The sequence below is a fragment of the Phyllostomus hastatus genome, unplaced genomic scaffold, assembly GCF_019186645.2.
Source record: "Phyllostomus hastatus isolate PE091 unplaced genomic scaffold, TTU_PhHast_1.1 phas_contig_16, whole genome shotgun sequence".
NCBI classification, from domain to species: domain Eukaryota; kingdom Metazoa; phylum Chordata; class Mammalia; order Chiroptera; family Phyllostomidae; genus Phyllostomus; species Phyllostomus hastatus.
Window position 1 is genome coordinate 5,163,318 of NW_025333643.1, and position 27,881 is coordinate 5,191,198.

The window sequence follows — 27,881 nt, forward strand, 5'->3', positions numbered from 1 at the left end:
TTGATTTCTCAAAAGAAACTTTGTAGGTTACAAGGGACTGGCAAGAAATATTCAAAGTCATGAAAAGCAGGGACCAACAGCAAAACTGTTCTACCAGTAAACTTATCTTTTAGAATCAAAGGGCAGACAAAGGGCTTCCCAGACAAGAAAAACTGAAGGAGCTCATCATCACCCAGCCATTACTATATGAATTGTTAAGGGGACTTATTTAAGAAAAAGATCAAAGCTATGAACAATAAAATGACAAAAAATATAAATCTATCAATAATTGAATCTAAAAAACAAACTAAGCAAACAAGAACAGAGACCAAATCATGGATACAGAGAGCATTTTGATGGTTGCCAGATGGGAGGGGTTTGTCGGCAAACAGGTAAAGAGATGAAGGGATTAAGAAGTACAAATAGGTACTTACAGAAAAGCCACAGGGATGAAAATTACAGTATAAGAAATGGAGTAGCCTAAGAACTTACACAACTGACACATGAACATGAATAATGGTGGGGGGAATTTCCTGAGGGAGTTGGGGGTGCGGGGTGAAGGATGTCAAAGGGGGAAACCTCAGGACAACTGTAATAGCACAATCAATAAAATATAATTTAAAAAATAAAAATAAAAAGGTTGCTGGTTGTTCAGTTACAGTTTAGAATTGACTGCTATGAAGTGGCACCAAAGATATAAAAGAGCTAGCTAGTTATATGTTAAGATTCCAATCTAATCTCTTTTAATTTAGACCTTTGCCTGGCTTTTTCAATGGTGTTCAGAAAAGAAGGCAAGTCTAGATGAAGTTCGTATGAGATGTAGACAGATGTTCCCTAGGGGATTCTCTGTACCCGCCAGGCACTCAGCACAGAACCTGAATGACTTTTCTTTTCAGTTTCATAGTTAGGTGATTACAGACCCATATCCATGCAGAAGGTCTAACATACCTAACATCTCAATACTTGGCATAAAGTAGGCACTTAATGTATGTGGTAAGAAAAAAATGGACAAATGCCGGAACTATGACTATGTACCCTATTTCTACTATTACACAGGCAAGAGTGATTTTTTTGTCAGTAAATTTCAATTAAAGAATTTAAGATTCTTTCTCAACACACTGCCTCTTACCTGGATGTGACTGCTCCCTTCAGTGTGTTTGCTAAATGCCAGTGTGCTGAGAAGATAGAATGATTTTCGTATTTGCCGAGGGGACATTTTATCCAGGTAATCTAAAATGCCCTGTGTGAAAAAAAAATGCCAATGATAGGGTTAGCAATTAACATTTTTCTCCTTTAAATAAAAAAAGGCAAATCCTTATAAGAAGCATACACAGATAGCCAAACATCTGTTCCACAAAAGATCAGGTTCTCTAAAGCTATGCTATGAGCCCAGAGGGTTGACATTCTGCTTAGCCATCCTACCATACCTCCTCGTTCTCTCTATTCTCTTTTTCTACCTTCCCCTTCTTTTTTTTCTTTCTTTCTTCATCTTTTATTGTTGTTCAAGTACAGCTGTCTCCATTTCCCCACCACTACCCACCCCCACCCTACCAATCCCATCCCCACCTGCCACCCTGAATCCTACCCTCCTTTGGCTTTGTCCATGTGTCCTTTAGACATGCTCCTTCCCTTTTTCTTAATGAAAACAATATTCAGACAAAAGTTACATCTCTAACCTACTTCCATATCATATAATCCCTTCTCAGCTTCTACTTCATAAATTACTTATTCATTCTGAAAGAGTCACAAGGGAACGACTTACTTTTTAACCTTTGTCATCCCTAATATGGGGATAACATGGCCTACACAGTTATCTTTCAAAGCCCAAAAATAATTATGTCAACTTCCTGTTAAAACCTGGAATAGCTCCCAATTACCTATAAGGTAAAGTTGAAACTTTAGCATGGGATTTGAGACCCTTCATAATCTGGCCCTGCCCTATGTCCCACCACCTCTCACCATATATCCTATTTGCCAACCATGCTAGTCTACTTGTCATCTCTCAGGCACACCACGGACTTGGGCGCCAATTTGCTTCCTGTCAAACTGCCCTCTGCCAACATACACTTTCCCTACTTTCCCTTATCAAATCATTCCCATCCTTCAATAGTCATTCAAATATTTTCTCCTCTTTGAAGACATCTCTAGTTTCCCAGGTCAAATTAATTATTCCTGCTCTGGTATATGTACTAATTAACCTGCACTTTTCTTTTTTTTTTGGTAAGAAGGAAAAATTATACAGGTTTAGAGTAATGGCAGAATGTTGCCATTAAATCCCAAAGTCCCTTTAAAACACCCATAAACGCACACACAGTCCTGCCCCTTACCAAACCAGGCCAGTTAGGGGTACTGTATCTCAGGAAAAGAAACGTAAGTCTGTAGTTCCACTAGACTCCCACTCCTAATCCAAAACCTCATCCTCATGGTGGGCCGGTACGGGTCCTTCTGCATTCTTTCAAACCGCTCAGAGAGAGAGCTCTGCATGGCTGCTACATCTTGCTTTCCTGCTTCCTAAGAACAGCACTTTATCTTTATTAGAGAATTCATCTTGTAATAATGACTTCCTTATGTGTCTTACTGTCTACCATCTAAGGCAAGGGCTGATTTCGGTATCCATAGGCCCAGAATAGAGGCTGGCACATAATTAAGTATAAAGAGAAGTATTTCCTGAATGAATTAATACATAGATAGATGAGTTATTCTATTTTTTTCTATTATTTGCCCATCACCTGACCTCCTTCTTGCCCCCTCCTAACATTAGAGTGCTCAATATTTGCAGAACAAAATAAATTACTGCTAACAGCAGCTATCTCTCAGATATATGCAAAAAAGAAAATGATTCAATATATGCCAACTGAGGGACTAGATACCTTCACATAGACAGCATTCAACCTCATAGCAGATAGGTTTAGAAGGACCAACTCTAGGAGGACATCCAATGCAGTATCAACTTCGGCTTCATTCCCACTGCAGATATGGGTCACTAGGGCACCAATCACTTCCTATACAAAGAAGAATCAATATGACAGTGTGAGGCAAAACCAAGGTACAGCCATCTTAAAGGGGTTCAGGCCTGAGGCCATTCCAATCTAAACTGGATTAAAATCTCCGCCCACCCTATCCCATTGTCTGATTTTATTATCTAGTTTTCATTAATATTGGATTCAGGAGGTATAGGATTAAACTATACTACCATCTAACTACACTACCATCCAGACATTTCCTATAATTATCTTAGATAGTGAGCACTATCTAGACCAGTGATTTTCAACCAGTGTGATGCAAAAATTTTTAAAACATGCAAAGCCTGACCATGTAGTCAGGGACACTGACTTCTTTTCCTTTACTGTCAAATAAAAAAATGATGACAGCCAACACAATAATTGTCCAATGTGAAAGAATCAAAATCATACCTATTTTTGCTCTTTACCAAAAAATGTTTTTTGGTATGCTACAGGATTTAATAATTAGTTTATGTGTATCATGAGATGAAAACAGTTGAAAATCGCTGATCTAATCCCTCCTACATTTTCTCCATGGTTTCATCTTTCTCATATGGGTTAAACATTACCCTTTAAGTTGTGATTGCATTTAATTTATTGAAATTTACTGAAAAGATGGCACTGGAGGAGCTAAAGGTTTTGAAAGTTTGTTAAATTTGTATGTTTCAGGCAAACATGTTTTGCGATAGTGTTTTTAAGACAATGAGATGGTTCCAAAAAAATGTCTTAGACACACTTCTCCCTTTCCTTTATACTGCTGCTCCATACTGAGTCATATAGCTTCCTCAGCTGCAAGAACTAGCTCATGCCAGCTGAATCTGTTGCTCTGTTTTAAATTTTTAAAACTTTGTCTTCATTTTTAAAAGTTCCATTCAAATGTGTTTTAACATTCTTAATAACAGGTATAGCATATATAACAAATAAAGAATAAGACACTTTGTTCTTTGCTTTCATAACTTCCTTCAAATACAGCCCTCCCCTCCGTGGAGTGTGCTACTAAATTTTGTGTCTCTTGTTCATGGGAATAGGATTAAGCCCTCAGACTTTCTCCTTTATTGTTTTTTGCCACATTTTTTTCTAGGAACTCCAGGATCAACTGGCAGTTGATTATTTGCAGCTAAGTTTTAAGACTGCAATTCCTGTACTGTGAAAAACCTCTTGATAACCCCAGCCCTTTAAAGTCATATTTACTCAAAGCATCTGGATCTGAATCTTTATTTTAGACTCAAGAGAATTTTAGAGCTCAAAACATAGAGTTTATTTTTCCTATCTAGTTTCTTCCTTTTATCAAGGCTAGGATTAAAACTAAGTTTTCCCAACTCCCACTTCAGAGCTTTCTCCTTCAATGCCTGCAACCAACAAAAGAAACAAAGAGCAGATCACATGCAAGTCACTTGGAACTGCATTTCTTCCCTTTTCACTCCTTTCCAAAATAAATATTTCAACATACCTGCTGGCAGTAATTGTCAAAAAACTTAAATGCATATTTGTATAGGAGACTGCCAAACGAAATTATACTCGGGTCTAGGGAGTGCAACAAATTCTGAGCCAGTGATAGAATGGACGGAAAAACATCCTTAAGAACCTTGAGGGAAAAGAGGAGAGAGAAAAAAAGCTGTGGGAAAAGCTTTTTTAGTTATTGTAGCACCAAGAGTTACTAACCCTTTTGGAAAGTGAGATTTCTCTTAGCCAACTCTCATTTTAACTAAAGAAAATTTAATTGTTGCTTTACTCAGAATAATCCTTTATCATTCTATATTTTCTCCCTGGATCAATGGGATTCAATATAAATTAAGAATTAATCTTGAAGCTCAAAGAAATTAAATTACAAGCCTAATAGCACTGTTTGTATCTGCTGAGTCTGGGATAAGAATCCAGATCTTCTAAATCCCAATTTCCTCACTCAATCATACTGCCTTCCCCAGTGGTATACTAGGCTTCCTCTCCCTTGGTTATGATTTGAAGTCAACCTATAAGGTTCAATGCTAATTAAACTGATTTCTCTTAAAGATCAAGAGAACTGATCTTGTTGCACCAAGAAAGCATTAATGGATCCAGAGTAAGTAAGTCCAGCTTCTTTACTGATACCATCACAATAAAAAGAAAATTCACATTAAGCAATGAATTGGGTATAAGCTTTACTGAGGAAAATACAGTATAAAATTATGTATAGCTTCTGCTCTCTGGAAAGTTATAGCCCAAAACATATATGATTGCCAAAAATAAGCAGAGAAAGAACTTCAGGAAAAAATAATACAAACATTAAATCCATTTCTAAATATCAAATCTTAAGACCCAACTACATATTTTCATTAGCTTCTAGCTCAAGCCCCAAACTACTGGTCTACCAGTTTTCTAAGAAGGTATACACTGTTAATATCCTAAATGGTGTGAAAACACCATTCCTACCTTACAAAATCCTAATTTGAATGGTTTATATTGCAACAGGATCAATCACCTAAGGTTACAGTGTGAATGGCCAAAGAGTAATGGTTCAAGAGATGCATAATTATGTCTCTACTAGTATTTCTCTGTTCTTTTATGCTCAGGGTTTTTAAAAACTACTTAAAACAGAGATACACAAAATAAGTTTGTCACGCTGCAGATAACAAATGTTTAATGTAAAATTAAGATCTGAAAGTCTCAATCAGCTTGAATAATGGGATGAAATTAACAAGGTGCAATTTTACATGGGAGGTATAAAACCTTCCATTTTAGGTTAAAAAGACCATATGTAATTAGAAGACTAAAATTAAAATACTTACTATAAAAAAGAATTTGGTGCTTAAGACTAATAAGCTCAACATAAACCAATTCTGTGACCTTTTCACTAAAAAGATGAAAAACAATCTTAGGTTGGTTTTATTAATATTATAATGTCTCCATCAAGTTAAGTAATAATCCCACTATGTTTTGAAATATACTGATCTCCATGTCAAATAGCAACACTCAGCAAAGGTGATGTCGTCAAGATTGTCACACTGGGTAGGAAAGGTTACAATGACCTCTCCATACTTTTCATAGTAATGTTGTCTGATTCTCTGACACTTACCAAGTAATGAATATAGAATGTACTGTACAGCAGCTGTTCCTGAAAGCAGCCTGATCGAATCTTATTTCTTAGCACCCTCTCAATGTACTTCTTTGTCTGAGTGTTGGTGCTATAGATGACGAGAAGCATCACCAGGTCAAAAGTCTATTGTCAATAAATATGCAACAATAGGAGAATGCTTTAATAAATCAATACATTTACTACAATGAAATAGCAGCTCTCAACTTTTTTCAATTAAAACACAGAATGAATGACACTCATTTATTTGCTAAACACACCCACAGGAGTACCACCTACATTTTTACAAAACCCAGAAATATTTTTCAGAGAAATAGAGTGCCACAACTATTAACCACTGGTATCTTTTTTTAAAATATTTTATTTATTTTTAGAGATAGGGGAAGGAAGGGAGAAAGAGAGGGAGAAAAAACATCAGTGTGTAGTTGCTTCTCATGTGGCCCCCACTGGGGACTTGGCCTGCAACCCAGGCATGTGCCCTGCCTGGGGCTCAAACCAGCAACCCTTTGGTTTCCAGCCCAAACTCAATCCACTGAACTACAACTGCCAGGGCAACCACTGGTATCTTAAGAAAATACTGGAATACAAGTGAAAGTAGTACTATTACTGAAACAGCTTTAAACAGCTTAATATTTATTAAAGGAAAAATTAAACTACTTGCCAACATTAGCATATATTTTCATTATTATTAGGAAGATTACTCTGTGAAAAGTTAGATGGTAAATATCTGTCAATATGACTGTGCAACCCAGGGTTCCAGCTTCGGGATATAAAGCCTCAAAGCCCCTGACAGAAAACACCTGTGGGGGTTGAGGTGGCAGTGGGAGAAACTCCCAGCTTCACAGGAAAGTTCGTTAGAGAGACCCACAGGGTCCCAGAACACACACAAGCCCACCCACTCAAAAATCTGCACCAGAAGGGCCCAATTTGCTCCTGGGTAGTGGGGAAAGTGATTGAAAGCCAACAGAGAGCAGAGCAAGAGTCACTGTTCCCTCTTGGTCCCCTCCCCCACAACACAGCCAGACGGTTGCCCTGCCCTGGTGAACACCTAAGGCTCTGCCCCTTAGGACGTAACAGGCAAGCCAAAACAAAAACAAAAAAAAGGCCCAATGAAAGAATAGTTCAAAGCTCCAGAAAAAATACAACTAAGCGATGAAGAGGCAGCCAACCTATTAGGTACACAGTTCAAAATACAGGTTATCAGGATGCTCCAGGAACTCACTGTGTACTGCAACAGCACAAAAAAGACTCAGGCAGCAATGAAGGTCACATTATGTAAAATAAAGAAAAATCTACAGGGAACCAACAGTGAAGGGAAGGAAACCAGAACTCAAATCAATGGTTTGGAGCAGAAGGAAGAAAAAAACATTCAATCAGAACACAATGAAGAAACAACAATTCAAGAAAATGAGGAGAGGCTTAGGAACCTGTAGGACATCTTTAAACATTCCAACATCTGAACTATAGGGGTGCCAGAAGGAAAAGAGGAAGACCAAGAAATTGAAAACTTATTTAAACAAATAATAAAGGGGAACTTCTCCAATCTGGCAAAGAAAATAGACTTTCAGGAAGTCCAGGAAGCTTAGAGAGTTCCAAAGAAGTTGGACCCAAGGAGGAACACACCAAGGCACATTATAATTTACATTAGCCAAGATTAAAGATAAGGAGAGAATCTTAAAAGCAGCAAGAGAAAAGGACAGCGTTACCTACAAAAAAGTGCCTATTAGACTATCAGCTGATTTCTTAAAAGAAACCTTACAGGCAAGAAGGGGCTGGAAAGAAGAATTCCAAGTCATGAAAGGCAAGGACCTACACCCAAGATTGCTCTATCCAGCAAAGCTATCATTTATAATAGAAGGGAAGATAAAGTGCTTCCCAGATAAGGTCAAGTTAAAGGAGTTCACCATCACCACGCTCTTATTGATATGAAATGTTAAAGGGGCTTATCTAACAAAAAGACGATCAAAATATGAACACTAAAATGACAACAAACTCAGTTATTAACAATCAAACCTAAAAAAAAAAGAAAAAAAAAACAAATTAAGCAAACAACTAGAACAGGAACAGAATCACAAAAATGGAGATCACCTGGAGGGTTATGGGGGAGGCAGGCACAGAATAAGTAGCATAAATGGTAGGCAGAAAACAGATAGGGGGAGGTTAAGAATAGTATGGGAAATGGAGAAGCCAAAGAACTTACATGTACAACCCATGGACATAAACTAAAGGGGGGAATGCCGGTGGGAGGGGGTATGCAGGGCATAAAGGGGGGAAAATGGGACAACTGTAATAGCATAATCAATAAAATATATTTTTAAAAAATCTGTCAATATGAAAAAGGTTAAATAAATTATGATAGTCACTTTCAGAATATTACGCAGCCATTAAAAATGAGGCTATATTTTGACAAAGACATTCATTACACATTGTGTAAAAATGTTTTGAAAAAGTAACCTGCAAGATGTTGTTAATCATAGTAAAATTCTATTTTTGTAAAAACAATATACAAGTCCATATATGTAAAAGAGGGGACATGCCTATACTCACACACATACAACTTGTGTATGAATAGGAAAACATCTTGAAGAATAATTATCCTTGAAGACAGGCACTAAGAGTGAAGGGAAACTTCATTTTTTACATTTTTAGATTCTTTGTGGGGTTTCTTCCTCCCTAATTAGATTATTAACTATGTTTTAAAAAGTTAAAGAAGTTAGACAGGAAAAAAAAGAATAAAACAGTTACTGGAAACTCACAGTAAATAGCAAACAACAAATAATCCAATTAAAAAATGGGAGAGGATCTGAAAAGACATTTTTCCAAAGACATACAGATGGTCAACAGGTAAATAAAAGGTGTTCAACATCACTAATCATCAAGGAAATGCAAATCAAAACCACAATGAGATATCACCTAATACATGTCAGAATGGCTATCATTAAGAAAAAAAAATCAACAAATAACAAGTGCTAGTGAGGATGTACGTGCAAAAAAGGATACCCTTGTGCACTGTTGTTGGTAATGTTGGTACAGCCATTATGAAAACAGTATGCTGGTTCCTCAAAAAATTAAAAAATATAACTACCATATGATCCAGTAATTCCATTTCTGAGTATTTACCTGAAGAAAACGAAAACACTAATTTGAAAAGATATCCACCACTATTTACAAGAGTCAAGACATGAAAACAACCTAAGCATCCAGTGATGGATGAATGGATAAAGAAAATGTGGCATAGTATACAGCTTGCCATTTGCAATGACATGAATAGACCTCTAGGGCATTATGCTAAATGAAATATGTCAGACAGAGAAAGACAAATATCACATGATCTCACTTATTTGTGAGCTTAAACAAAACAAAACGAAACCAACTTCACAGATACAGAGAACAGACTGATGGTTGCCAGAGGCAGGGAGTGGGGGATGGGCAAAATGGGTGAAGCGGGTCAAAAGGTATAAATTTCCAGTTACAAAGTAAGTCATGAGGATGTAATGTACAGCATGGTGTCTATAGTTAATTATTCTGTACTATTCATTTGTAAGTTCCTAAGAGAGTAGATCACAAGAAAAAAATTGTAAGTGTGTGGTGATATATGTTAACTAGACTTATTGTGGTGATAATTTCGCAATATATACAAATGATGAATCATCGTGTCGTAACCCTGAAAATTATATAATGTTAATCATATCTTTAAAAAGATATTTTAATAAAAATTAGGTGTTCTAATTTAAAAAACAAAAAAACCTTTAAACACAAAAACAAATTACTTGGGACAACCCTTCACTGAAGGCCCTTCTCATTTAGGTCCCAAAATTGAGAATCATCACAACAGAACTGAATACAGGTATTATAAATGACAACAGGCATGAGCTCTCCCTCCTGGGAGCACACCTGCATGTTTCCCTTCCTCTTCTTCCCCCAGAGGTGTGCATCTCCTAAACTCTAAGAGACCCCATAAGACTTGCAACCAGGGGAGCAATGAGAACCAGCAGCTCCTTCCAGGCTAAGCGCCTGAATCTGTCTCCAAGGCCCCCTTTTCTCTGATTTCTCAGAGCCCCAAAGTAGCCCTGCCTAGACTCTCTCCAACAGGAGAGAGTCTTTTAGGCTTCTTCTATCCCAGCCCCTTCCTTGTTTCACTGTCCCCAACTTTAATAAATTACCTTTCTCAAAAAGACAAAGATAATGTAGAAGCATGCAACAAGTTTATCACATAATAGCAAGAGGAAAATAATCAGAACATAAAATTATACAATGATTAGAAATCTGTAAAATAGGTATGCAGATGGCCAAGGGTCATGCAAAAACAAAAACAGTTGTTTTACGGTATTCTGATCTCCTTCACAAAAAATTACTGACTTTTTCATTGCTTTACTCATTAACATAAAAGCTTCAAAAACAGTCATCTAATAATTAAATAATCCAACTAACAAAAATCCCACAAAACAAAACCCATTCCAACAATCCTTAAAGAAAACTAATTAGTACATAAAAAGTCAGTCATCTGCCTTCTTGACAGAAGGAAACATTTCCAGAACTAAGTCATATTCAGTACCATTGCCTTGACAATGGATGGATTCACTCTGGTCAGGTCTACATGGGTAAAGAAAAGCAAAACATGGAATGCCATTACCTTGACAGTTCTATTTGGTGGGAGGGAGGGCAATCAGATACAGGGACCTGACTGATGACCCAGGTAACTCAAGTTATCAACTCCTCAGCAGCAGGGAGTTGGCTTCTTTGACTGCAACTTGCTACATTTGTTTGGAATGTTAATATTTTCCCTCATGGACATTTTAGATTTATTTTATTGCCAGAACAATGACTTGAGAAGACCATCTGGCAAATCACCCTTTGATGGCATCTTCCCCAGTCACCTAATTTATATTAGAACAGATAGAGGAGGCACAGAGGGATGACTGGAAGGAGCAAGAAAGAAAGCAGGAAAATAAAAAATACTAACCAATTTCACTAATTTTAATACTTAAAATTCACAGTATATGATCATTACCTTGTGTTCAGACTCTGGATCAGTGCGTTCAATTGCCTAGAAAAACAGGGGTCACAAATACATCACAACACATTAGTAAAACACTTCTCACCTTATTCAGCATGCCATGCTCTCTTATTTGAGAAGCAAGCAACCACTATGTATCATTTTTACTTGAGTAATTTTTAAGACTTACTCTAACTTAACCTTTACTTATACACGTCACGGATTGACACCTATTTCCTCCTTAATGTTTAAAGTTCCAAAGATCTCACTCACCTTAACCCAGGCTTCTGAAATGGTTTTCTCATATCTAACAGCTGACTTTATTACATCAAAGAGGAGAAAAACACAGTCCTCACCGCTGTTTTCTTGATTTCCTGAAGAACTAAGTAGCAGAAGGAGGGAAAAATCATTCTTCCATTTAACACAGAGGGACCTGTAAGATCTGGATTCCTGTTTACTAGCCAGGTGCCTTGGAACAAGTCACAACTTCACATATAAAATGGCTAATAAACTCATACTTCAGTCTATCTGGAATTCATGTGAATAGCCAAGAGAATACATACACATGACTTGAAAAAAATGTATAGTATTACATTAGTGTAATATTACCACCATTATTTGTAGTTGTAAGTATTGAGATCTACTGTCCTGGCTTCAGAATAAACACCTGAAAACTTTCCTTGCCTATGTGAGAAAAAGGATTATTAATGGCTGATGAACTTATACCTTGTCCGTCCTTTATTTTTCAACCTGCTTTGGGAAGCCTGCAATAGTGATGGCAAAATACAATGCTGCAGATCCAAAATCTCCCGAAGCTCAGAAATTACCTGTGAAAAAGAAATATTAGCTATGTGTTCTGCTCATGCATAGTAGATAGGCACAGTCTACTATCTTGATAGAATTTTAACAATCTTCTGAAATACTGAGGAAGTACAATTATTTATTTTTTGATTTTAGAGAGAGAGGAAGGGAGAGAGTAAAAGATAGATTCATTGTTGCACTTGTTTATGCATTCATTGGTTGATTCTTGTACGTACCCTGACCAAGATTCGAATCCACGACCTTAGCATATCGGGATGAAGCTGTAACCAACTGAAGTACCTGGCCAGGGCCAGGAAGTAGAATGATTAAATGTTAGAAAAAGCATTTTGAAAAAGAGAGTTGATAAAAATAGCTAATGCAAGTATAGTATATCATACCCTTCAAAATTCCAGAACTTGAGATATTACACTGATATAGCAAATATAACCTGTAGCAGCTAATACATAACAATAAATCTGGTCAGTAGCTCCATTCTCTCCCCTGAATACCATCTGAATTAATGACTATTTCAAATTAGTTTGGGGACAGAGAAGAGCAATTAGAACCTATTAATTTAAATAACTTATCTTCATCTAAGTTAGCCTTTTTTGAAATCCTCACCCAAGGACATTTTTTTCATCGCTTTTAGAGAGAGTGGGGGCAAGGAGAAAGGGAGAGGGAAAGGGAGAAGAAAAAGTAGAGGAAGGGGGAAAGGGAGGAGAAAGAGAAAGAAACATTGATGTGAGAGAGAAACATGGACTGGTTGTGTTCTTATGGGTCCCCGACCAGGGATCAAACCTGCAATCTTTTGGTCTATGTGAGATGTTGAGATGCTCCAACCAACTGAGTCACACCAACCAGGGCTAAGTTAGCCTTTTCTGATTCCTGAGTTTCACAAGGGTACCACTGCTCTCCTCCGTAGTCTCTAGGATCTAGCACGCTATTGGTGTTTGCTGGGAAATAATAGGTTACCTCAAGTGCATCTGTGGTTGTTATGGAATGAAGAATGAACTTGATTATCACAGGTAAGTCTTCCAATTTCACAGATGACAGCTTACCCATTACCAGCTGGCGGATCTAAACATAAAAAGCATGAAAACCTTAAATATTCTCATAGGTTAATACCTCAACCTAATACTGATTTGGTAGGTAAAATTAGAAAAATCACTTCTCTCAGTTTTCTCACATGTACTTTAGGAAGAAAAACACCGTGTTTTATTTTTTTCTAAATTCTAAGCTTTCAATTGTTAATGCCCAGCTTCTTGTGATAAATGCGCGGTATTATCTCACATTTTGGAGACTGAATTTTCCACTACCCAGAGGAAGGCATAAAAAATTGTTATTCCTATAGGGAGCAATTTATAAATATTCAGGCATTACAGAAGATTACCACTAAAACTTACTGCTTAAAACAGAGCAATGATCTATCATAGTATGAAACATGAAATTCATTGAAAAACAAGAGATCAAATGTCATTCATTATTGTTTTGAAAGGAAATTTTCAGTAAATACGACTGCTCCAAAATAATGACCGACTCACACTGGTTTTGGAAGACGAGAAAGCTAGCTCTGTCTCTGAAATGCAGAGTCCTTCCTACCTTAGACAGGAGCTGTGGGTCAAGTCGGAGGCTGGAAAGGACATCCAGGATCGGGACAGTCAGTGAAGTATTCTCTGTTAGAAGGTTACTGTGAATGGTGGAAAAAGAGAAAAGCTGTGCAACTTTTAACAGAGCTGGGCAAATAACAATTTGAAAAACCACTCAAAGTAAGAGAAGAAAGGATATACTTACTTCCCATTAAATTTCTGTTTATAGTATGTTTCATTAAAAATTATTGTGATAAAAAAATACATGCTCATAAAAAATTCAAACAACAGCAGAGAAACAAGACTCGCTCCCTCACCATTCCCACTACCCAGAGGTAATTGACTATTAAATTTGGTACACATCCTTCTTGAGAAAAGGAAAAAAAAATGTATAATTACAATGCTGTGTAACAAATATGACAGATGTTATGTGCAAAGTGCTGCGGAAACACAGGGTAGAGAAGGAAAGGACAGGGATAGATTCTAAGGCCACACAAAAGGACAGCTAGAACTAAGCAAGCAAAGTGGATGGTATAGTGCTATACCCAGAACCATCCTGCCCAAAAGTACAAGAACAAGAAACCACTGAACATTTTTGGAGATAGCTTTGCACACAGCTAGAGAAAAAGAAGTATTGCAAACCAAATTTTTTTAAACTACCACTTCTTGGATAAGCAAGAAGTTGCATTAAAACAGAAACATGCCCTAACCCACACAGCTCAATTGGCTGGGCATAATCCTACAAGGCAAAAGGTCACTGGTTCGATCCCCAGTCAGGGCACATACCTGTGGACATACGGTGTGGGTTGGGTCCCAGGCTGGGGTGCAGAGAAGAACCAACCAATTGATGTTTCTCTCTCACACTGATGTTTTTCTTCCTACTTTTCTCCCTCCCTTCCCAACCTCTAAAAATAAATAAATAAAATATCAAAGGAAAAAAAAACAAACACTATCACACAGGGATACTGTTCTCTCCTTAATTACTGTCCTACCAATTATTATTTTTCACACAAATAATAGTAAGCAGTGAGTCTTGGCAATGGATCTGATGTAGCAATGTGCATCAGAATAATTACTTAGGGACAAAAGAATGTAGATGTTTCATAAGCTCCACAAATGACTAAAAAAATTTAAAGATTTTATTTATTTATTTTTAGAGAGAGAGGATGGGATGGAGAAAGAGAGGGAAAGAAACATCGTTGATCAGTTGCCTCTCATTCACACCCCAGCTGGGGACTGGGGTTACAACCTAGGTATGTGCATTGACCAGAAATTGAACCAGTGACCCTTCACTTTGCAGGACAATACTCAACTAACTGAGCTGCAATGGTCAGGGCCACAAATGATTCTGTTGTATAGTCATGACTGAGGGTAGGGGAAATGCTAATGAAACAAAGGCATCATGTTTAAGTCTGCATAAAACAAATTTATAGACCTAAACCTAAGTCAGACTGCATATTCACAACAGATATACCTTTAAAAGCAAGTACATGAATTTACTAAATATATAATCATTTTAAGAAAAATAAGTCAAATCCCATAGCTTACTCATTGTAGGTAAGTATCTTCTTTTATATAAAAAAGGAACACATCACACTACTCTTTGCATACTGCAGTGATAAGGCTCCCAGAGTAAAGCCTTGTTCTTTAGGATGGCAACAAGGTGCTTACCCACCTGAGTTCTTTCCCCACATCAGCATGCTGGGAATCCCCCAGGATCTCAGGCAGGCTGGTGATGAAGTCATGCTGAAGGTACACCGGAGCAATACTGATCAGCTGCATGATCTTTGTGGTGAGATCCTACAGAAGAGGAGACTATTAGAACTGGAGCATATTACCAAGAATAGAGAAAGACTTCATACACATGAAATGTAGAGCTGCAATTATTTTGGCTACAATATAACAATTATAAACACACTCAAGATCGAAAACAAAATTCAGAGGTAAATGACCCAGAAATATTCTTTCTTTAAAAATTGTATTTTATTAATTATGCTATCACAACTGTCCCAATTTTTCCCCTTTACCCACCTCCATCCAGCACCCTCCAGTTCCTCAGGCAATCCCCACACAATTGTTCATGTCCATGGGTCATGCATAGGTTCTTTACCTACTCCATTTCCTATACTGTACTGTACACCCCTATGGCTATTCTGTAACTACTTATTTGTACTTAATTCCCTTACCTCTTCACCCATTCTCCCATATCCCCTTCCCATCTGGCAACCATCAAAACCCTCTTTGCATCCATGACTGTCTCTGTTCTTGTTTGCTTATTTTGCTTTTTAGATTCAATTGTTGATAGATATGTATTTATTGCCATTTTACCATTGATAGTTCTGATTTTCTTTTTATTAAATGAGTCCCCTTAACGTTTCATATATTAATGGCTGGGTAATGATGAACTCCTTTAGTTTTTTCTTATCTGGGAAGCTCTTTATCTACCCTTCAATTCTAAAAGATAGCTTTGCTGGGTAGAGCAATCTTGGCTGTAGGTCCCTGCTTTCATCACTTTAAATATTTCTTACTAGTCCTTTCTGGCCTGCAAAGTTTCTTTTCAGAAATCAACTGACAGTCTTATGGGAACTCCCCTGTAGGTAACTAACTTTTCTCTTGATGCTTTAAGATTCTCTCTTTATCTTCAACCTCTGGCATTTTAATGATGTGTCTTAGAGTGGGTCTTTTTGCATCCATCTTGTTTGGGACTCTCTGTGCTTCCTGAATTTGCATGTCTATTTCCTTCACCAAATTAGGGAAATTTTCTTTCATTTTTTTTCACATAGATTTCCAATTTCTGCTCTTCCTTTTCTCCTTCTGGTACCCCTAGATGCAAATGTTGGACTCCTTGAGGTTGTCCCACAGACTGCTCACACTATCCTCATTTTTTTGGATTCCATTTTTCTTCTTCTTGTTCCAACTGATTTTTTTTTTTTTTTGCTTCCTTATGTTCCAAATCATTGATTTAATTCTTGGCTTCATCTACTCTACAGTTTTACACTGCTGAGTTCCTCACCAACTTCCTTGTGTATCTTTTTTATGCTGCTGAGTTCCTCACCAACTTCCTTGTAACCAGTGTTTTGAACTCTGCTTCTAATAGATTGCTTATCTCCATTTTGTTTAGTTCTTTTTTAGGAGTTTTGATTTGTTTTTTCTTTGGACCACGTTTCTTTGCCTCCTCATTTTGGCAGCTTCCCTGTGTTTGTTTATATGTATTAGGTAGAGGTGCTCTGACTCCGTCATGCCAGCATGTCCTTACTGTAGTAGGTGTCCTGTAGGGTCCAGTGGCACAGCCTCCCCTATCATCCAAGCTGAGAACTCAAGGTGCACCCTTCTTGTGGGCTGAGTACACTTGTAGTTGAGCACTGGTTGCTGCTGGCAGGTCCATGGGAGGAATTTACCCAGGCCAGTCAGCTGCAAGGATTGGCTGTGACCACTGACCACCAACCTGTACCCTTCATGGAGGATCAGCTATACAAGGGCATGGCAGTGGTGCTCTGACCTGGTCTGCAGCTGTCCTCTGGGTATGCTGGCCCTGGGCTTTCCCAGGTAGCCAAGATCAACCCCTACCTGTGTTTTGCCCCAGGCCATTCTGCCTGAGCTATAAAGCAACCTGAGATGGCTGCTACTTTTACTGGGCTTGGAGATTCCCAGGGGAAGCCAGGCTGTGAATCTAGGCTGGCTGCTACTAGTGCTAGGCCTGGGGCCACTTAGCAAGGGGTACCCGGGCTGGGGACTCACTGAGCCTGACTATTGCTTGTTTGAAAGGATTTAGGAATTTGTGAAACAACAGCCAAGACCAGCCATTCATATGGAAAAGACACTGGGGTGTGCCTGTAAGTTGGGTGGGACAGAGTCTCAGGGGATCTCCAGGGCAGGGCCAACATTGCTGGCCAGGTTGATGGAGTCTCAGATATGGCACCCACCTGCTGGCTCTGTGGGGATAGGGTTCAGAAAACAGACAATGGCCTCTGCGTGCCTTTCTGTCTGGGAGAAAGCCGTCCCTGAGCTCTTGCCTTGATGCCAGACACTTCAGTTCCTTCCTGTATGCAATTGGTGCCTTTCACGTTGCTATTCCCATGCTGGAGCTCAGAGGGAGTGAGTCTGAGTAAGTCCATGCATGGGTTCTTTAAGAAGAATTGCTTGGGACTCCAGCAGTTTTTTTACCACTGACTTAATCCCCACAGCCAGAAATTATGGAGACTGTCCTGGCACTGAAACCCTGAACTGGGGTCCTGGTGTAGGGCTAGGACTCCTTGCTCCCAAGATACCCCTCCAGAATTTTTATCCACTATACATAGATATGGGACCAACCTGTTACATATCTCCACCCCTTTTATCAGTCTGGAAGGATGTGGTTTCTTTAATTGCACAGTTGTTGGACTTCATTCAACTCAATTTCTGATGTATCTTTGTGATGGCTGTTCTATAGTTTAGTTGTAATTTTGATGTGGTTGTGTGAGAAGGCTAGCTGTGTTTACCTGTGCCGTCACCTTACTGGAAGTTGCCCAACCCAGAAATTTTCATACATGAGATGGTAAATAGAAAAAAAAAGTAGTGTGGCACTGGCTGGTATGGCTCAGTTGGTTGGAGCATCATCGTGTACACCAAAAGATGAGGGGTTTGATTCCCAGTCAGGGCATTTACCTAGGTTGCAAGTTGGGGCTCATGTGGAAAGCAACCAACTGATGTTTCTCTTTCACATCAATATTTCTTTATCTCTCTCTCCCCCTTCCTCCCTCTCTAAAATTAATAAACACATTTTTAAAAATTTAAAAAGAAAGGAAAAGAGTAGGGTGGATAATATATTATCTAATTGGTCTATTATACACTTTGTTTCATTTAATCTTCACAACTTTTGGGGGTTTCTGCGACAATTCCCATTTTTAAAACGTAAGGATGTGTTGCTCAATGATACACAATTAATAAATGGCAAACTGCCCTTGCTGGTGTGGCTCCGTGGACTGAACGCCAGTCTACAAACCAAAAGGTTGCAGGTTCGATTCCCAGTAAAGGCGCATGCCTGGGTTGCAGGCCAGGCGCCCAGTTGGGGGTGGGTGAAAGGCAACCTACTGATGTATCTCTGGCACATCAATGTTTCTCTCCCTCTCTTCCTCCCTCCCTTCCCCTCTCTCTAAAAATAAAAAAATTAAATCTTTTATCCCTTTTTTTAATTATTATTTTTTATTTTTAGAGAGAGGAAAAGGGAGGGAGAAAAAAAGGGAGAGAAACATCAGTGTGTGATTGCCTCTCACATGCCCCCTCACCAGGGGCCTGGCCTGCAACCCAGGCATGTACCCTGACTAGGAATTGAACCAGCCCGCCCTTTGGTTCACAGGTTGGCACTCGATCCACTGAGCCACACCAGCCAGGGCAAATAAAATCTAAAAACAAACAAACAAACAAAAAACAGTAACAACAAAAAACAAAGGCAGAGCAAAAATTCTAGTCCAGATGAGACTCCCAAAACTCATGTTCTTCCAAGTAAAGATTCAGCCTTAGAATATCTGACAAAAATTAACAGAATGATTTTAAGAACTCTGAAAAGAAATGGTTCTTAAGCACTAGGCTGAAAACACATTGAACTTGCCCAACCTAGTGTGGCTCAGTTGGCCGAAGTACCCCTTAAATCGAAAGGCTGCAGGTTCAATTCTTGGTCAGGACACATGCTTGGGTTGTGTGTTTGATCCCTGGCGGGGGCGTGAGTGAGAGACAACAGATTGACGTTTCTCTCTTACATCAATGTTTCTCTCCCTCTCCCCGCCCCCCCACCTAAAGTCAATAAGCATGTCCTCTGATGAGGACTAAAAAAGAAAAAATTGAACTTTACCAAGATGCTTGATAACAATAATTGCAAAAACTTCATGGAATTTTCCTCAATACTGTATTCCCCCTCATTTCTAGTGGATGCCTGAAACCATGGATAGTACCAAACCATATATATATACTATGGTTTTTCCAATACATACATACCAAATTAGGCACAGTAAGAGATTAATAATAACAAATAATAAAATAGAATTATAATAATATACTATAATAAATGGTATGTGAACATGGTCTCTCTCACAATATCTTATCCTACTTGCCCTTCTTCTTGTGACGACCGAGATGATAAAGTGCCTACATGATGAGATGTGGTGAGTTGAATGATGCAGGCGTTGTGATGTAACATTAGGCTACTACTGACCTTCTGACAATACATCAGAAGAAGGAACTACCTACTTCAGGTGATCCTGGACCAGAGTCATGACAGTGTCAATAGTTGGATGCCAGAAGCAAAAATGTCAGTGGTTGGGAAAATTTAACATTTTTCTACCATGGATGACCATGAGTAACTGAAACCACAAAAAGCAAAACTGCAGATAAGTGGAAACTTGTATATGATCAAATCGAAACATCTGCAGTGAAGTGCAGTGGTTTGGGATCTCATCACTTTTGAGAAAACACAAAAACTTATGTACTTTGAAGTGCTAAATTGCTTTCCAAATATTTAATTTATTTAATAAATGATATTTAGCCATCATAAGTAGGTAAATTTCTTTTTTTGGAGAAAGTTAATAGGTGAAATACTCATGATTCTTAAATTATCAAAGCTCAAAAAGCTAATGGATTTTAAAAATGTGAATTTTTCTGTTTAGAAAGAAGGCACCCACCCCCTGCAAATTGCAAAAGTCTGATGAAGTATGGAAATGCACTCTCTAAATCTAAGAGACAGAAAAAGTCCCAAGGCCTACCTTGCTATCCACAACTTTGTCAAGCCATTTCAGTTGACTGATAATGAGTCGAGGCATGTTGATTCCATCACTGTTCATGCTGAAATGTTAGGATCAGAAGACAAGGAACTTAGGCTTTCTGACTTACACATCAGCAAGCATTTCAGCCATTCAATTAGCATTTACTAAATACTTACTATGTCTTGTGCACTGTGCTAGACACACCATGTAATACCAAAAAAGCAAGAGATATATGTTTATATGCCTTGAGAATGATGTCTGGAAGGGGTACTAAACTGTTAACTATGGCTACATCTGGGAAAGGTTTATAGAGAGGGAAATAAAAGTCTAGAGAGTATCTCTTAAAAGAATGAAACAATTTTTTTAAAAAAGGTAATAAACTTTAACAAACTGAGTGGGATGAATATTTTCTTTTTCTTATTTTTATTTATTATTTTTAGAGAGAGATGAAGGGAGTAAGAGAGGGAGAGAAAATCAGTGTGTGGTTGCCTCTCACATGCCCCCTACTGGGGACCTGGCCCACAACCGAGGCATGTACCCTGACTGGGAATCAAACCGGCAACCCTTTGGTTCACAGGCTGGCACTCAATCCACTGAGCCACACCAGCCGGGGTAGAAGAATATTTTCAATAGGTGAAACATGACACCAATGTGGTAAGTCCCAAAAAAGATAAGCATATACTGCTATGAAAACATGACAGGTTAAATTATATTATTTGTAAAAGTACTGAAAACCATTTATAGATAAAAAATGCTGCCTCAGTTATTTCCCCCAAAATGACGGTATCTGCCTTCCTCCCAACTTAGTATACCTAGAGTTTTGGATCACCTCTAGTTCCTTTTCTGTACAGCATTCTCAGTCTTTGTTTAGTCCTTCAAATTTGACTTAGCCAGGATATAAAGCAAGTAGTGAGCCATTCAGACAAAGCACAAATTTTTAAGAGTAAACCTTCAAGTTTAATATTATTATTATTATATACAAAACCCTGAAAAAACACATATGAAAGGAGAAAATAAAAAGGACCTATAATCCTGTCAGAGATGTCCATTATTGATATGCACAAGTATGTATAAATGCATCTTGTAAAAAAAAAAACTAAGCTGAACTGTAAATACTAATTTGTAACTGTTTTTAAAAAATTAATGCACAGCATTTTTCAGGAACTACTATAAAGGACACATGGACAAAACCAAGGGGGAGGGTGAAAGCAAGGGAGGGAGGGGGATTTGGCTGGGGAGGGGAGAAAATGCAGGTAACTATAATCGAACAACACTAAAGTAAAAAAAAAAAAATTAATGAACAGTATTAAATAGACCTCTTTATAATTTTTAATGTCCACATGATATTGTTTTATGGATGTACCTAATTTACTTAACCCAATCTTCTATAGTTGAACATGTCAGTTATTTACAATTTTCTGTTACTTTAAACAGTAATCACTTATTACTACTTTCATTCACAATTATCACCTGAGGATAAATTAGGAGACATAGTTGAGCATTAAAGGGTATGCAAAATCTAAGGCTTTGATACAAAGAACCTACTGCCCTTCAGAATAGTCGAACCAATTTATGTGTTCATCAGTAGTGTATGATCATGCCTGTTCATTACACATAAGGGAGATCCTTTGAGAATGGAAAAAATGTGTTTATTGTTATAAATTTATGTCTTTAATTACTGACAAAATTGAGCATTTAAAAAAATTTGATGATCTTGTATTTCTTAAAAAAAGAAAAAAAAGATTTTATTTATTTTTAGAGAGAGGGGAAAGGAGGGAAAAAAAGAGGGAGAGATGCAACAATGTGGGGTTGCCTCTCACATGGCCTCCACTGGGGACCTGGCTGAGAATCGAACTGGCGACCCTTTGGTTCTCAGGCCTCCTCAATCCAGTGAGCTATACTAGCCAGGGCAGTATTTCTTCTTTGTAAATTGTCTGTTCATGATTTTTATCTACTTTTTTCCCCTAAGATTTTATTCATCTTTAGAGAGAAGGGAGGGAGAATGAAGGACAGCAACATCAATGTGTGAGAGACACATCGACTGGTTGCCTCTTGCACACCAACTGGGGACCTGGCCCACAACCCACACATATGTCCTGACTGAGAACATTTTGGTTCACAGCCTGGCTCTCAATCCACTGAGCCATACCAGGGTTACTTTTCTATTAGGCTGCTCATTTTTTCTAAGTTATTTTTTAAGTAAATTTTAAAAAAATGGTCCATTATAAAATTGAAAAGGTAAAAAACAGTATTCAAAGAATATATGACTCCAGACAGTTGGCTCCTTTCGTAGGAGGTAACTACTATTACCAATTTATTGTGTATCCTTCTGGCACTATGTATTCACATAAATAGATGAAATTCCAAAAAAGACACCCCAGTAAAATTTTAGTAGTCATTTAAGAATCAAGATTGTGATAAATATGACCTTCAGAGAAACCAATGCTATTTCAGAGTAATCTATTCAGAGAAAAACTTAAGCACACTAGGATAATTTAAGCATTCCTGAATAACTCCACTTACCTTTCAAAAAGAAATTCTGGCAACTTTTCAAACAAGGTTTTGATAATGGCAGGCTGAAAAAGAATGTATAGGGAGTTAAGATATGGTCTCAAAATACAAAACAGAAATGTATAACTAGCCATAATTGTCCCCAACAAGTGCTCTTGGAGGAAAAACCCTACTATAATTAAAATCCTCTTATAAGAATATCCACATGAATACTGCTTATATTTTGAATATAAGTTGTTAAAACAAAGTCTTATCAATAATTTATCTTCTGAAAAATTGCAAAATGTCTATCAAAGCAATAATAATCAGATAATCAAAAATATCAAGTATGATGAAAACTGTTAACCCATGAAATGCAGACTTTAAAAGTTTATCAAATAATATTGTTTACACAATATTATCAAATAGTTTGCACGAAAAGATGATTTCTCTTCACAGAAACAAGAGAGCTCTTAGATTTAAGCTAACTAAATTATATTCAAGATTTGAAATGCAAAGGAAAAGATAATAGTATGGCAAGATTAACAGCAGGAGAGAAGAAAAAAAGAAAAGTGGAGGATGGGGTGGGGAGGGAGGCTTTTCTTCGTATACATAGTTTTATAATTTAAGATGCTTAAAACATGTCAGTGTATTGGCTACTCAATACACTAAAAGATAAAGGAGAGGTAAAGGTCAAAATCAAATTAATAAGCAAATAAAGACCTAAATGGTAGATAACACAAATGTGAACACGGTGGAGATATACAAGGTACTCAGGGCACACAGTATGAAACTTTTTGAACCAGGAAACACAGGCCAAAGGAATAAATAAAACTTTGAGATATATTGGGCTAATCCACTCAGTCCAAAGACACAGATACTGTTTTATCAGATGCATTTCGGCAACAGGGGTGTGGCAAACTGCTGCAAACCCAAATCCTCCCATTAAGCCTACTTTTTACCATGTGCTCCAGCCACTTACGCTTGGACTTATACCACAAATAACCTCTAACCAGAGTAAGAGACTGGTCTCACAGAGTCTGGTTCACAGAGTAAGTGACACAGTCTCACCTGTAACATGTCAATCCCCAGAAGCAATTTGATGAGGCTCTTAGAGTAAGATGGGCCCATGCTGTAAAAAAGAAACGGAAAAGAAATTTGTTTTGTATTTTGTTTTCCTTGTGTTAATGTTTTTCTTATTCTTTATCAATATGATTGGTTAAAAATATATAACCTTTAAAAAGAAACTAGCCTGGTATTTAAATACACAGCATGAGAAGATGGCTCTTAAGCCAGAGGAAAGTAAAAAATTTAAATTCTGTCAACACAGGTGAGACACATAATAAAAAACACCGTGGTTCTTACTGTGGACTATAAACATAATAACTTACCGTTCAGGATAAAACTCTGAGGAAAAGAGAGCTATAAATCAAGAGTTAAGTTCCAAAAAATACATTCTGCACTACCCTGCTTCCCACCGGCCCTTCCCTACCAGTTAGTACAACAGACTAAATTTCAGCAATGCTCCATGCCTCATCTCCACACCTGGCTTCTTCATCCTGAAGGCGTTCACAAGACAAAAGGCAGTTCCTGAAAATGTCTTGATCCTCGATGTAAGACTCCAGGCCACTAATGAATTCTTCTATTATCTTAACGGGGGTGGCGGGGGAGTAAGAGTAAGATTTTTAGTTTAAGACTTGCTGTGGATAGCTAAAAATCATTCTAGCACATTCAACTTTATGACAGTGTTTTTAAATTCCCAGTTTCAGAGTACTGCTAGCAAAAGTAAAAGCACCAGGATGAAAATACATACTTTGGGATAAGAAGGATGTTTCCTTAGAGTCTGAAAGAGCTTCTTTTGGAAAATGGTTTGATCCACAGCTAAGAGAAAAGAAGAGTCTTTAACACCTCTCACTACAGTTTTACTTTCCTTAAGACTAAGTTTCCTATCTGATGAAATGAATGAAGATATTCAGAACATAATTCTAAGCCAAATCTTCTAAACCCACAATAAAACAAACTTAGCTTTGACAGAAGATAGCTACAAAGTGTTCTAAAAAAGACATGCCAGCCTGGCTGGTGTAGTGTAGCTCAGTGGATTGAGTGCGCCTGAGAAGCAAAGGGTCACCAGTTCAATTCCCAGTAAGGGCACATGCCTGGGTTGCAGGCCAGGTCCCCAGTGGGGGCCACGTGAGAAGCAACCAGATACTGATGTTTCTCTCCCTCTTTCTCCCTCCCTCCCTCCCTCCCCTCTAAAAATAAATTTTAAAAATCTATAAAAAATTAAAAAGTAAAATAAAATAAAAAAGACATGCCATAACCTTAGCAGAATGAAATAACCTATGCCCCCAAAGCAGGCCCTCACTGATGCCTTATATAGGTTTATAAATTTTCTTCTGAAATTATTCTGACACAGATCTAATTGCCCTCTGGATATAAATTTATTTTTTCACAGGAAAACACAAAGCAATACAAATATGTAATATTTTTCTTTAAAAAAAGGTGGGGGTCAGAAGTAGTTTACTTAATGTGCATTTAGCAGAACCAAAAACTGTGTCAATATTCTCTAAAAAGCAACTTCAATTTCATCCTTGTCTCAAGTCAGATAGATGGTGCTCCCATTTCTAATCTTCATTACCTTTCTATTTAGAAAATCCATTATTCACTATACACAGGAAAAGAGATTAAAATATCACCTAGCTGATTCTGACTCTCTCCTCTTTTAAGAATAATTCCTGATGTCTTAAGAAGCTTTACAAAGGCACTGTCATTTTCTTCAACTTCATTATAAGCATGAGATTTCTTTGTCTTTTTGGAAAGTGGTTGCTTGCTGGTATCTGAAAATAGACAAAATTTTCAGGAATGTGACAAACAGTAAAGCAAAGATTAAAATGTAAACCCCGGAATAATAACCCTAAGAGGAAAGTTGATAGATTCCTGAATAATTATACTGGAATTGATGGTGTAGTAAAATTTCATTTCTAACAATGGTCAGCAATAGCGGCTTCCACACATACAGAAAAAAATCAATAAATAAAATTGTTTTCACCTATTGAGTTTTCATTTGAAGAATTAAAAATGTGGCACTTCTGACAAAAGTAACCATGGAAATGTTTCCACCAAAATTCTAACGCAGTCAGGGTCTCTCAAGCTGTTGCCTGCAAACCATTGCTCTAGAATCTCTGGGAGGCCTATTAAAAGCATAGTCTTAGGTCACATTCCAGAGCTATGGGATCAAAATTTTTGGGATGGGGCCTGGGAGTCTGAATTTTTAACAAGCTCTCCAGGTAATAATCCTGATGGACACTCAAGTTTGAGAACCAATCACCTAGATGCAGGGGGAGTAAGAGTGGGGCAGGTCCTCTTGCATCATATCTGAGTGCAATGCCCAGGCTGGTTTCATCCCAAGGCTTTCAACCCACAAGAAGTAATAAAACATAATTAACCAACAAAAACAAATAGGAACTTGAAGTTAAATATGATTATCTATTCTTCTCTCTTAATGATGCAACAAGATAGAAATGCCTTAAGAAAGTAGATGAGTGCAATAAATGAAAGACTTTCAACTTCCTGTGGGAACTCTTAAAGCCTCTGTCAACCACATTCACATATGGACAGAGGGTACATCGCCTCCAGTAGGGTTGCTTTGATATGATGCCTTTCCCTTATATATCACTATCATAACATTTATCTAGACCATAATTTTTTTAAAAAAGAAAAGGGAACCATAAGGTGTTTTTTATTAAGGGTAGGAACTATGTTATATCTTTGTGTCCTCGCACCTACATAATGTACAATAGATAAGCTCTATAACACTAACGCCTCTTATGTATGTGGAGACTGACACTTGAGACTGCAGGCATGCCTAAAGTAATACATGGAACCAGAGGCAGAAACTCAATCCCAAATCTCCTGATACAGATTGTGTGTTTTCTCCATTAAGCCTTCACAACTCTCAGCATTTGAAGGTAGGAATTTCACTTCTCTTCAAGTGCCTCATAAATTTTTTAAAATTTTATTAAATATATTGGGATGACATTGGTTAATAAGAGTATGTAAGTTTCAAGTATACAATTCTAGAAAACATCATCTGTATACTGCACTATATGCTTGCCACCCAAAGTCCCCTTCCATCACTATATATTTAACCCCCTTTACCCCTTCAACCTCCCCAATTCCCTTCTGACAACCACTATACTATTGTCTATAAGTTTTGTTTATTCATTTGTCGCTTTGTTTTATAAACCACATATCAGTGACATCATATGGTTCTTGTGCTTTTCCATCTGACTTATTTTGCTTAGCATGATACTCTCAAAATCTATCCAAGTTGTTGCAAATGTAGTATTTCATCTTTTCTTATCGCTGAGTAATATTCCATTATGATTGGATAAAGGAAATGTAATACATAGAAATAGAGCAATAAATGAGTAGACACTTACTGGAGGCATCTTCTGTCAGGCTCTCTTTATCGTCAGATTTTGATAGTCTTCTTTTGGAAATCATTTGGACAATTCTCTGCAGTTAAATACTTCCTACAACAAAATCAGAGAATAGCTGTTATCCTCTCAAAGCTACATAAATTTTGAGAAGTTAAAGCTATAGCTCAAAGAAAACTATTCAAAACCAAAGTGTTCAGTGCTATCTAAATCCAGCAGTTGAGAAAATTTCAACTCCTATATCTGATCAATAGTCCCTTGCGTTCAAGACTTTACCTAGTTGCCTTTCTTAGCCTGACCACTTCCCTCTTGCTGAAGGATAAAATCCAGTTCTCTGACATTCAAGATCCTCCATCTCCTACCCCCAAACTGCATCTCTCCTTTAACTTAATAATCCAATACTACATATTAGGGACTGTGTTAGGTGTTGGGGTTACAATTATGTACCAGATATGATGATGCCTGACCTCAGGGAGTTCACAATATAGTAATGAGTAGTTTTGAGGTACTTATTTAACACAGTCATGCCCCACATAAGGCTGTTTCAGATGACAAACGACTTGTACCACAGAGGTCCCATCAGATTATAATAGAGCTTAAAAATTCCTATCACCTGGTGATATAATACCCATTTTAATGTCATAGTACAACACATTATTCACGTTTCTAGTGCTGTCAGTCATAAAAACATACAGTGCATAGTTATGTACAGCAAATAACACTTAATAAGCAACTATTCTATTGGCTTATAGTATATCTTTTCTACTTATTAAAAAAAAGGTTT

At 37.6% G+C, this 27,881-nt stretch overlaps 1 protein-coding gene across 2 annotated transcripts in view; it reads right to left on the reverse strand.

Annotated features, from left to right (window-relative positions):
- Positions 1-27,881, reverse strand: part of FANCD2 (FA complementation group D2) — a 62,781-nt gene that overhangs the window by 33,197 nt on the left and 1,703 nt on the right. For both annotated transcript variants that reach the window (XM_045832405.1, XM_045832404.1), the window contains exons 2-18: positions 27,101-27,193; positions 25,355-25,495; positions 24,472-24,539; positions 24,204-24,307; positions 23,730-23,790; positions 22,692-22,744; positions 20,169-20,247; positions 15,110-15,234; positions 13,448-13,535; positions 12,821-12,925; positions 11,774-11,874; positions 11,321-11,429; positions 11,063-11,098; positions 6,034-6,177; positions 4,432-4,566; positions 2,850-2,981; positions 1,109-1,219 (exon numbers count right to left, since the gene is read on the reverse strand). In XM_045832405.1, coding sequence (XP_045688361.1) covers positions 1,109-1,219; positions 2,850-2,981; positions 4,432-4,566; positions 6,034-6,177; positions 11,063-11,098; positions 11,321-11,429; positions 11,774-11,874; positions 12,821-12,925; positions 13,448-13,535; positions 15,110-15,234; positions 20,169-20,247; positions 22,692-22,744; positions 23,730-23,790; positions 24,204-24,307; positions 24,472-24,539; positions 25,355-25,495; positions 27,101-27,164 — 1,656 coding nt within the window. In that variant the 5' untranslated portion in view covers positions 27,165-27,193. The remainder of the gene's footprint in view (positions 1-1,108; positions 1,220-2,849; positions 2,982-4,431; positions 4,567-6,033; positions 6,178-11,062; positions 11,099-11,320; positions 11,430-11,773; positions 11,875-12,820; positions 12,926-13,447; positions 13,536-15,109; positions 15,235-20,168; positions 20,248-22,691; positions 22,745-23,729; positions 23,791-24,203; positions 24,308-24,471; positions 24,540-25,354; positions 25,496-27,100; positions 27,194-27,881) is intronic.